Source organism: Clupea harengus, chromosome 10 (assembly GCF_900700415.2).
Source record: "Clupea harengus chromosome 10, Ch_v2.0.2, whole genome shotgun sequence".
Classification (NCBI taxonomy): domain Eukaryota; kingdom Metazoa; phylum Chordata; class Actinopteri; order Clupeiformes; family Clupeidae; genus Clupea; species Clupea harengus.
This window is the reverse complement of record NC_045161.1, coordinates 15844541-15856683: the sequence shown is the minus strand read 5'-3', so window position 1 is coordinate 15856683 and position 12143 is coordinate 15844541. Positions and strand designations below refer to the sequence as shown.

Genomic DNA, 12143 nt, shown 5'->3' with positions numbered 1-12143 from the left:
ATCAAGACATTGTACTTGATTCAAGAGTTCAGAATAAATAGAGTTCCGTTAATTAAAATATCTTCAATCCTTAACCTCCAGATAGCCATAGCAGATTTGAGGTCAATCACAGGAAAGCGAAATATGATCTAGTAACCCATATGGTCCCATTCATTTCATTCAGTATTGCTCAGCCATCCCCTGGAGGGCAACCCCCTGCACTAAAACACATGTTTTTCCTATGATTGGCAATAGGAATATTGCATATAATGACCTCTCCTGATTTCAGTCTCTGCTATGACTGTGAAATGCCTCTAACTATGAATAACTATGAATATGAACACCTAGAAAGTCAAATAGGGAAACTATCCACCAACATAGAGATGGTGTGAAAGATATTTATCCATACCTTAGCTCTGCCTCATTTTATATCATACCAGACAAAAAGGCACTTCTATGGGCTATCCAGTTCTATGGGCCATCTACCTCCTAGAGCTCAGGCCATAGGGAACCTCTCTGACCTACATAAACATTCAGCTGTGTGTTTGCTCAGCTGCTGAAGAAAGTAACCCCTTCGAGTATCCACTGAGTATTCGGTTTGCAGTCACCAACATTGGTATGACAACCTTCACTTTCATAGCAAGTTTGTATTTGTTGAGCGTAGTTTGCTGTCGCCATCTAGTGTAGAACAAGGGCAATAAACGAGAGAAAGTTGTCTGTTGAACACAGTTGGGATTAGGATAAGAAGGCTACTGACTGAAAACCTGTTATGGAGAAATTTTTACAACTGACAACAGAACATTCTGCATGCAATAGCTATTAGCAATTAGAATTGCGCTGAATGTTAATTGTAACCATATCCATACATACTGATTGTGTCATCATGTGTCCTTAGGATAGACAGTCAGATCTGAAACTCTACCGTCACATCTAAGGCAGCCTTTGCTCATTGTGAGGATTTCTCACGTTCATGAAAAGGAACACAACCAGTCATCATCATAGGTAGGTACAATCCCTTTCTGTCTGATGCATGGCTGAGTGTACACACTACTAAGTATCTCTATTTTTTGTGCATATTTTTCCAAAATTACAGTTACAGGATTGACAATATATTTTTTTAACTTTTAATGCCCATCATATGTCTCATATTGACCCTCATGCATGCATTATAAATTAAGCTTCATAATTCCCACATTACTGGCTGTACTGGAAATTAAACCAGAAGTCTGGGACAGTCGGAAGCCTTACGTTACATAGGCTACTTGTGAAAACAGCCTATTAATCATTGCCATAGGTTACATATTTGCATAGACAAGCCTTTAATGTAACTCTTCGTTAAGAGAATAATTATGAAAAACACGACCACTGTATGGGATTGGCAGCACAAGGCAAACAGTAAATAACTGCTTTCTCTCTCTGTCCTTGTTTCGTTTTCAGTCAATAAGAGACAACACTGACTGATTAGAGGGTTATTAGCCTAACGCTTCCGACATCTGCACCCATCTGTGTCTCCTTGGTAACCGTTTATGCTTCGCTTTGGTCTGCCTATGGCCTTTGCAGCTGTTAACTGCAGATGCGTTTCTGCAAGACGATCGTTTCCGTTAACTAACAAAACAAAGAATCAGAGCATGACGGAATAGAATGTATGTTGTGGGAGAAGATGATTCGATTTTATTGTTTTCATGAAGAATTTTGAAAACGATCAAGCCCTGTGCAGGTACGTTAACGTTACGTCAGCGAGTGTTAGCTAGCTAGCACAGACAAACAGCGAAATAGGTGTTGATCAGGTAAAGGCAGAGAAGGATGATAGACAATTATCAAATGTAATAACGATAACCGATAATCTTATCAATTAATATCTTACCTAACGTTAAAGATCAGATGTTGTCTAAGCAGTCAGATGCAGCATGCTGGTGTAAAACGTTACCTTAACGTCAGTTTATGACAAACCTCTTTTTACTGTCTATGGACAAAACAGATACTGAAATATTTAACATTAAGGAGTTGTGTTGCGTTGCCATTTTAGATGGGAGACATTTAGGCAACAGCTAGGTAACTTGGTAATGTTAACCTTTACTATCGACCATAATGTTAACACAGGAAACAAATGCAATGTTTGAGAGATAGATAACGTTATAAAGCTATCCTAGTGTTCGGTGAAAGAAAGCACAGAAGCTGGCGTGCTAGCTACCCTGACCGTTAGCTATTCGAAAGTTGCTTTTATCCTAGCCTAACTTTCAGACTGTGGCGATGCCTAAACTTCTCCATTACATAAATATGGTGAATTAAACAACTCCAAGTCCAAGTAGTTTTTGGAATATAAGTTGTTGCTGGGTACAGTAGAAATCCCTCGGCCTTGCTGGAGCACAACATTTCTTGACAAAACTTAATACGCAGTGTTTAACTTAGCAATGCTGACTGTAACATAACGTTACGTTCATTAACGTGTATTAATGCATGATGAAAGAGGCTAGCGTTAGGCCCTTTTCTGTAATGGCATGCTAGAAGTTGTCTGAAAATTACCGTCGTTTTGAAACAAGCAGTGGGTTTAACAAGTAGTGTTTCAGCAAGCGCAGAAAGTAGCTACCTATAATACAATTTAGGATTAAAATATCCAATACGCTGTTGTAAAATCTGCTTAATAGTATTATGGGCATTGGAAGTCATATTGGGTTGGCATGATAATCAGCGAGTAATTTTCCAGCGGTCTCCATAGCTATTGGAGACTACATTATAGGACTGAAGCGATTAAGTTAAATGGTGTATTTGTTTTCACCTCTGAAGGAAAGGCATAATCTAGGAGTTACCATTAACTGACCGTCGTTAGTTGAACACACTTAATGTACCGCATTACATTGATTAACGAGAGATTACGAGAGACGTTTTGGGTATCAGATAATTAAATGAGATTTAAAAAGACCCTAACTGAACTTGTCAGAATTTATCCAGGATCCCAATTATGATATCAGTCATTCAAAGGAGTGCCAATGTTATGTTTGTAGGCTAACATTTTATTTTGGAAATGCTATCAGAAATTTGAGTCATTTGAGTTTACACACACACAGGCTATTGTTTAGATTTTGTTGATAGGCAACCGAGAGGGCTGACAGGAATAGTAGAACGCTGTTTTATGGCAACAATGCATTTTTATAAAGCTAATGTTTACATCCGAGCTCCAAGGAGACAGGCTGGTTTATCTCAGCGTTCAAGGACTTACACATATCTCTAGGCAGAATGAACCATTACCAGGTACCGTTTACCTCAAGGATCTTATTTGACAAATTGTCAGAAATAGCTTTTAACTTGTGTCTTTGAATGAAATCGCATAACTACATTGATTTGTATTGTTTGCCTGGTTATCCAGAGGGAATTTACATGTCGATCTGTTTTATTCTTAGCTGATCAAACTGTTAGCTGGTCTACTGTACACTGGTCTATTTTTTATTATTAGTCTTGCCAGCTGCTGTTAAAGAGTTCATTTACAGAATTGAAACCTAGCTGGAATCCTCCATATCTTAATACATTTTGTGTGTCTGTTTCATCATTACTAGAATATAATAGATGTTGATGACTTAATTGCCATGCCTTTTTGTAACGGCTCATGTGAAGTAGAATGGCAAATGTCATGAACAAATTATCTTACCTGAAGTATAATTCTGTCGTTAGACTTGTCAGTAGGTCACTATTATGTCGATGGCATCTGTGTTAAATTAATGTCCTCGGCAACCACACTTCTTACTTGACAATAACGTTTATCCATTACTCTATCAAGCTCCTCTACACAGGCAGAGGGTACCCAGTTTCCCCATTCCCCCTGAAACATATCACCATGCCTGGGCAGTTCTCCAGCAGTGAGGCCCCCCTGTCAGGACTGCTTCCTTCTCCCACCTGGGGCCCGGGCCATGTTCACCCCTTTCACTTCCGGGCGCGCATTGAACCCGTTGACTGGCGCCGGGTCGGGGCTCTGGATGTGGACCGCGTTGCCAGGGAGATGGACATCAGGCTCCTCCAGGAGCACATCACTGCAGTGACCTTTTGCGATGTGAGCGGCGAGAGGTGCCCCCATTGTCGGGGCTCTATTGATCCCGCCCTGGTGAAGGTCCTGCGCATATCGCAGCTCAGCACAGAGTACCTGTTGCACTGCCAGGACTATCTGAGCGCCCAGCTTAGCAGCCTGGAGGAGAAACTTCTGGGGGCGCTCTCCGCCGTGGAGCGGGAGGCTGAGGAGAAGGCCAAGCTGGACACCGAGCTGCAGGCTGAGAGGCTGGAGAGCAAACGCAGGAAGAAGATGATCTCCACCCAACAGCTCCTCCTGCAGGCTGCCGCTAACAACTACCACAAGGTCAGACACTCCACTGGGTTTATAGATGATCCTGTAATATAGTAAATAGACCCAGCCTTATCTAGACTTATGTTTTCCACTGTGCCACTGTTGAACTATTCGTTTTTGCCTGCTAAATCACAGTATTGATAGTTTTACCCTTTGATGAGATAAGTCACAAACTTGGATTTCCCCCCTTGTAGTGCCAGTTATGTGAGAAGTCCTTCGTAAACTACTCCTACCTTCAAGCTCATCAACAGCGGAGGCATCCGGAGGCCACAGAAACAGGTGGGACCGGCTGTTTGATTCAAATAGTGTATAACACCACTGTTTTCAACATTTTTCATTCATTCATTTGTGTTATGTGAAGGAGTCATAAGTACAAGGCTTTGTTAGTTCCATACGAGAGTGAAAATTGAGCTTCTGTTACCTAGGTGTCCTGGATGTGTGATTACATTGTTCTAGTTAGCTCTTGATTCTTCTGCCACCGGGCACAGATGTCCTGTGTGTGAGTGTGACTGTGTACTGTGTGTTATGTGCATTCTCAGAGAAGCAGAAGAAGAGGCAGATGGAGCAGGTGGAGGATGGCATGGAGGAGCTGAGGGAAAGGCTGAGGCTCAGCCAGGCTGCCCTCGATACCGAGAGGGAGGCAGACGCCCTGAGGAAGAACCAGGTAGGACCTGAACTCTTTCCCGTCTGAAAAAGTTGGTGTGTTAGTTCTTGCTCCCGGACTGATGAAGCGAGTGGCCACCCACAACCTTCATCAGTCACATGTCACATGTTATAGGTCTCGGCCTATAGTAATAGGAGTACCTATTTCTTAATCTCAGGATACCCAGTAACCTATGCAACTTGTGCTTAAGTTGACCTCTGAAGTCATACGCAATCTACCATACAAGCAAAGCTTCAAACAAAATTCTATGTCATGCAGTTCCAACCAATGTCACAAATGTTTGTGGATGTGTTGCTGGATTTTAGATTTAGTAATAGCATTATTTGTCATGTGTTCTACTTAAATCCTTCCACTGTAATGATCATACCCCACAGGAGCTGGAGGAGCAGAGGAGGAAGGAGGCCGCAGAGCGCCAGGAGCTGGACCGATGGAAGGATGAGGAGAGGAGGAAGGTCTATCAGGAGATGGCCGACCTCAAGCAGCTTTTCATGCAGGAGCTGAGAGACATTGCCAACAAGAACTCCAGCATTGAGGCCGTGAGTGCCAGAATCCAAATGCATTTGTCCATTTTGGGCTCAGCTCAAAGAGGGTTTTGTGCTACCTTTGTGAGTAGGTACGTTTGATGGCAGTTGAAGTACTAGTCTCCTCTGACAAGTGTCACATGCTTAGGGATTAGTCTTACCTTTTTCTGAGGTATACCTGGGTTTTGTGTACAATAAGGCGTAGCCCTAGCTCTAGCATCTTCTGAACAGTGCCAATCTAAATCATGTTATCAAGAGCATGTCCTAAAACAAGCTGGATAGAGGAATTTACCAATGTATATAGGGTCCTGGAAAACCATTAAATAGGGTTGCTTGCGTTATTGCTTGTGTTATTCTATGATAGATTTGTAATCGTAATTTGGCTTAATTTCTAAGCATGTAAGAGATGATTTCATTGATAAGTTATAGCCACAGACTGCATGTCTTTTGAATCACCATTAGTGTATGGCCCGATACCTGTTTGTCATACCAGCTAGATCATCGCTGAAAATGTCCTGGAAAAGTCCTGGGAAATTATCTCCAGAAAAGAGTGGGAAGCCTGTTATATGCTGTAATCTTTAGTAATGCATGTGTGCTCTTTTGACAGCATGTAGTAGGCCAATTAACCCTATTCACTCTACTTCTTTGTCAAATATCCTACAGTTGGGCTTGTAATGATGTGGTGATGTGCGTGTGTGTGTGTCTGTCTAGGTATGGGCCTGTAGATGTAAGAAAGGCAGGCAGATGCCAAATTGCCAGTGTTTAACCACTAGAGGGAGGCATATGTTAAAAATTATGGATTTGCAATTGCAAGCACATCATATCCACCTCCACCCTACAAAGCACATTCCCATCATAAACCATTAGAAGAATCTATCCTTGTGTACACAACATGTCTTCTGAAGTCTATCTGAAGACTATAAAGCCTGTGTTTGAAGCTGATAACCATCCTTGCAGAAGCTGGATGCACTGCAGAGAAGGGAGGTGCCCATGCCGGATATACGTGTGTCAAGAGAGGAAGATGATGTGCTGGAGAGGAGGGAGGCTCGAGAGAATGAGCTGAGGGAGAAGATGGTGCGCCAGGTGAGAGATGGCGAGACAATGCTGTGCATCTCACTGAGGAGAGAGTGCTTCTGAAATCATAGCCCGAGACCAGAGCACCTGTTTGTGCCAGTCAGGTCTGATTATGCATACGTGTGCTTGATTGATAGTGTGGGTACATTTCAAGTCAAGTCTTTCTCTCTTTCTTTCCTTCAGAAGAGTGAATGGAAGAAGAGAGTAAAGGAGCTTCAGAACAGCCATCAGCTGGAGAGGGTGGAGGTGAGGCCATCTTTACACCTTTGTCCTTCTGAGTTATTCAATTCCAACATCATTCAGTGTCGGAAGCACACTCTAACAAACAAAGAATAAGAAAACACATTCCACAGTACTGGTCACCTGGGGTTCTTTCCCATTATCCCTGAGTATTTAGCTTTAGGCCATAGGTCTATATAGGCCTATATGTTAAACTAGGGATGCATTCAGCAAGAAAATACGAATGTAATTGCGCTGAAGCTGCAATTTGCAATTAAGTGGATGCTAACATTTCACTCTACAAAAGAAATGTGACTCTTTTACCACCTTCTAAGAGTTAAACTAAATTTATATTTATATTTTATTCTTTCTTTTTTATATACACATTTTTTTTAAATATTAATGTCTGGAAACTCCTGGTTAGGAACCATAACTAAAACATTTGCTGCAAAGTCAGTTGGTGTACTAGGAGGTAACAGTGGGCAAATTCACGCAGGCACATTTGAGTCAGATTGCATATCTTTAAGAATGAAGCTAACGTTATAAATGTAACCTTATTTAAGATGTTAAACATAATGGCATAAAAAAGTAGCTCTGCCTTTGTTTAAGTTAGCTGGTTAGCCCAGTTAACGTTAGCTCCATCCCTATGTTTGCTACTGTTGTCATCGTTGGTGACATTCATTTGCCTTTCAAAGATTTAGACAGTTTGTAAAACAATGATTAGGCCTATTCCCTGGTGGTGTAAGATCTGCACATTGCCTGTTGTTTCTTATAGAAGGTATTCACAACTCAGTATAATTCCCTTTATGTATTTCGTTTGAATGAACCAAACACGCATGCCTCACTCATGATACCCATAATGCTATCCTATGCTAACTGCAGGAAGTGTTTGTTTATCCCATAGTTGCAGAGACAGAATGAGAGGCTTCTGCGGTCTGCATCAGAGGGCCAGAGCTCAGGCCTGCAGGAGCTTCAGCAGCAGGTCAACTCCCTCTCCTCCCAGCTCCGCAACAAGGACCGCCTCATCCACGCCCAGGAAGACAAGGTGAAACCTGGGGGAAATGAAAATATAACAACAAAAAAATAGCATAGGGTCCTTAATCAGTTATTAACTGTAGTATCATAATATGTTATGTGTCTTCATAAATCTCAATAACATTTTCAAGGTCAGTGTAGGATGTTGTCAAAACTGCTGTTACATAGCTGGCATAGAGATCTCTGATTTGTCAGTTTAGTCACATTAGTCAATTACTCACAGCATCATAAGTGTAATTCATAGGTTATTCATTTATCCACATATGCTTAGTTGATCTCTAAATGTTGTCCAGGAACATGAAGATAAGCTTTTTACAGGGCACGTTTATAGTACAGTAAATGTTCTGAAATTGATTCCTTAACACTTAACAAGCTTGATGTGTGAAAATCCATTCATTCAATGCAATCTGATCCAGTTTCACATCTGTTGCAGATTAAGAAGCTGTCTACAAAAAAACCAACATCAGGTATTCAACTACTCTTTTTTCATACTCTTGAATAGACTTCCTGTTTTGAGACAGCTATTCACTGGCTATACATCTAGTCAGTGCCTGAACATGATCCCTTCCCCAAATAGGTCCAGCACCACCTATTAGACAAGATGCTCTAGAATCATCGGAAGAAGATGAAGATGAGGAAGAGGAAGACGAGGGTATGTTTCTCACTCATACTGGATGAGGTTTGATGTTTGATGCCTAAATTACACTACCCTTAGAGTCTTCTTTGTCAACCCTTATCATAGGATCACCCATTCAAAATCATTATAATTCCTTGCCACCTGTGACCATATACCCTATCCCCATATACTTATGTTCCTTCCCCAGAAATGGAGCTGATGGACCTGATGGAGGCCAGGCGCCTGCATCGAGAGTCTTTGAAGAAGAACCCTGACATGCTGAGAGAGTTCAGGCCCATCCTGCAGGACAGCCTGGAGGCCAAACTGGAAAGCATGGGGTTGAGAAAGGTGTACTTTACACCTGAGCACACACACACCCACATTCCTTGTTTTGCATGACCATAGGTGCATATTGTTTTAGAAATGCATAGACATTAATAGTGTTACATATGCTGAAACATTGACATACACACACAAACACACACACACACACGCACATATATATATGTACACACAGACACACATATGTCTCGCAAGTCAGACTGCTGAAATAAGGTCTCAACTTGGCTAAAAACTCCTATTGCATATAAGTGGCCTGTTGCTCAGTTTAGCAAACAACCAGTGACTGTTGCCTTTGCAAAATGATGCACTGAAATGTAATGATACGTATCAGTCCAGCACTGCTGTTGTTGGATATCTTTTTAAATAGTAACTTGGTTGAACAACAAAATCTTGTTTCCTGGTGCACTAATGTTCATGCATGTATTTTGGAAGAGCACACACTCTCCAGAGACTGATATTGTTAACATCAGTTGAGAATGAGAGTGGATTCCCACACTGTTACTGGCTTTGTGAGCAGTATGCATGAGAGTATCTGTGCAACTGTATGGCCAGGCTCAATGATGCTTAGACTAGCCACCCTAACTGCTTGACCACATCACTTATCCATCATCGATGTTGGCTGAACTTACAGGGAACCAAGGGCATCTCCAAGCAGACGCTTAAGAATCTGACCTCGCTGTTGGCTGGGCAGAGACAGCAGAAGGGCAGGAAGGACCCTACCCTGCAGGGCGTCAGAGAGAAGGTCCAGGCAGAGGTGAACCGCCGTGTCAGCCGTGAACAGAACAGCCAGAGCACTTCCAAAGGCACCTCTCAGAAACTGAGTAAGACCAGACTCTTCCTCAGCTCAAGTTTAATGCTGATATGTCAATCTGTGTCTGGCACAGCCCCACAAAGCACATGTGTATGTTTGATGTATTCACAAGCACACTCAAATTCTCTTGAGTCACACCCACACATGTAATTGTTGTTTCCAGAAGCAAAGCTCAATTCTACTGGCAGTTCAAAGGAGAAGAATGTGAAGCCGAAACAAACCATTGTGAAATCTGTTCCAAAACGACGGAAGAGTCCTGCTCCTCAACCTACCCCACGCTCCAAAGTACTTCAGACCCCACACTCTCAAGTTAAGAAGGGCAGGTAAATACTACTACCTCATATTGACTGATGACAAGAGTTTTTGTTTAAAACTAGCAAACAAACCAGCCAACTGCCAACACACTTTGCTAACAATGACCAAAAAACAACACAGTTGGCACTGATAAAAGCTTGCTAGCTTGGTAACTGATAAATGTCGATGATACATATGCGGAATGTCCTGCTGAAAAAGCTGTCCTTATACCTCTTCCTCTGTCCCCCCCCCCCACCCCCTATCTCTGCCCTTTACTTTTTGTGTCTGTCTCTCTTAGCACCCCACCCTTCAGTTCAGAGGAGGACTCAATAGGGGACAGTGCCTACATCACCAGCCCCAGTAAGCCCACTGCCTCAGTTCGTCTGGTGCAGTCCGGCCCGCAGCAGAGTGCCCCGCAGGGCCCCTCCAGTGCTCCCACAGATGACTGGTCAGACTCAGACCTCTCAGAAGGAGTTGCTGGGACCCAGCAGGGCCTGAGCACCCAAGGTGGGATACTGACAACATAGAAATTAGGCTTTCTGGTAGAAAAATATGCAGCTGCCATTTAAGCTTGGTGACCATGGGCCTGAGGCAGATGCAGACAAGCAGGTTATTGGCATATGCTTTTCATGCTTTTGCATACAAAGGATATATACTAAAGAAACATAAAAGTGTTCGTAGAATGGTACCAAAAAAGTTAGTGCTGTTAATCAATTTAAAAAATAATAATTAATCACGCAATTTGCTGTGCTTAATCACAATTGATCGCTGTTTTTCTTTTTAAGACTTGTAAAAATGGATATTTAAATGTACATTTTCAGAATTAATGTGGAATCGGCACAAATGAAGTGTATTTAAATTCAGATACCATTGTTAAATAGCATCTTGAAGTTTGAACATAGATTCTCACCGTAATTGTTGTATGTGTAGCACGTAAAGTGAAGGGACGTGTATTTTGAAATGGGGATTGATGAAGAAATGGAGAAGCAGAGAAGAAGAGAGACAGACTTTTGTTGAGGGAGATACTTTGGAGGGAGCTAGCGACGAGGTCCGCCAGTTAGTAGATAGAACATAGTGCTGGGTTGTAAGTTGAAATGCTCAATAAACTTCCAAGCCGGTGAATTCAACTAAGCTCCATGTAAAGTGTACGTTGGATGCCCCCAGATATTTTAACCATGCACTAACAGACATAATAATAAATCCCAGGCAGCTGCGTTCATTCTTTTGTGATACGTTAAATATTTCAAATGAACTTGTTAATTTTGACAGCACTAGTATATGTACACACTTGTATGTGTACTCACAGAAAAGTTCTTGTGATTTGTTTCTTTGTAGGGTCAGTTGTCCAAACGCTCACAAGGAGCCTGGAGAGACAGCTTATCTCTCCGCTGAGCAAACCTGTGGGAGGGGTTAGAGTCATGCCACCAGCCACCAATGCCACGCCCAAAGTCAAGTCAAAGAGTGTGGTGAAAAAACTCCAGGTAAAACCATAGGTATCCCAGAATGGGCAGCATAAGCTCAATATCGGCTTTGGAGTGTAATATGCTGTGAACATTTTGTGTACCAGATTATTGTCACCAAAATGCGCACTAATTCTGTATATTTGTCAATTCATCTATGCATTTGCAGTATTTGTGTTGTGGATGTATGTTTAATATGCATGTGTGTGCTTGTGTCTGTGTATGTGCACCTTGTGTATGTGTTTGTGAATGTGTGTTTCTCAGCTGTCAGATGAAGAGAGTGATCTGGAGCTGTCCTCCATAGAGGAGGTGTCTGCTGGGCCGGTGGGGGTGCGGAGGAGCTCAGACATCGGGGGAACCTCAGGCACCAGCATCTGGAGCTCCTCCTCAGCCAGCCGCCCGGGAGGGTGGGCCGGCCTCTGAAGCCTTGCCTTTAGCTTCATAGGTACACACATGCACAGCAACATGTAGCACACCAACACGCATACTCAGACAGGCGTAAGAACATGCCAACCCACGCTGTTAAGAAAACAAGATGGTACTTCTTATTTCACATTTATGCTAAATTATGTGTAGTTTGTACAAATAAGCTGTATGCTTAAAGGGGGTGAGCAATAAGTTAAAAAGATATATTTAGTCTGCGTGTTCCCCGTAAAGGGATTTTTAGCACAGGGAATTTTTCTACTATGTTTGCATGCATTGTCTAGGATTGTCTGTGATTTTTTGTTTATATGAACAATTTGTACTTCAGCTACATTATTTTGATATTTATAAAGCACTAATTATGGTACTTTGTTT

At 42.1% G+C, this 12143-nt stretch overlaps 1 protein-coding gene across 2 annotated transcripts; it reads left to right on the top strand.

The window, feature by feature from the left end:
* The first annotated feature begins 1021 nt into the window (after positions 1-1021).
* Positions 1022-12143, top strand: dzip1l (DAZ interacting zinc finger protein 1-like). Of its 2 annotated transcripts, none has more exons than XM_012825273.3 (16): positions 1022-3228; positions 3752-4321; positions 4504-4588; positions 4849-4973; positions 5348-5509; positions 6452-6577; positions 6752-6814; positions 7692-7832; positions 8256-8289; positions 8400-8474; positions 8647-8786; positions 9412-9601; positions 9755-9914; positions 10184-10392; positions 11221-11366; positions 11610-12143. In XM_012825273.3, exons 1-16 carry the CDS (start codon positions 3214-3216, stop codon positions 11766-11768), a joined length of 2400 nt encoding a protein of 799 aa, XP_012680727.1. In that variant the 5' UTR covers positions 1022-3213; the 3' UTR covers positions 11769-12143. The 2 variants fall into 2 exon arrangements, with proteins under 2 accessions (XP_012680727.1, XP_031431423.1); XM_031575563.2 differs by having other exon boundaries at positions 1023-1696.

Excerpts from the sequence above, each read along its gene's own strand:
- dzip1l (XM_012825273.3), top strand. Across the intron at positions 6,578-6,751 it reads GGGAGAAGATGGTGCGCCAG|AAGAGTGAATGGAAGAAGAG; the intron begins GTGAGAGATGGC and ends TCTTTCCTTCAG. Across the intron at positions 8,290-8,399 it reads TACAAAAAAACCAACATCAG|GTCCAGCACCACCTATTAGA; the intron begins GTATTCAACTAC and ends TTCCCCAAATAG.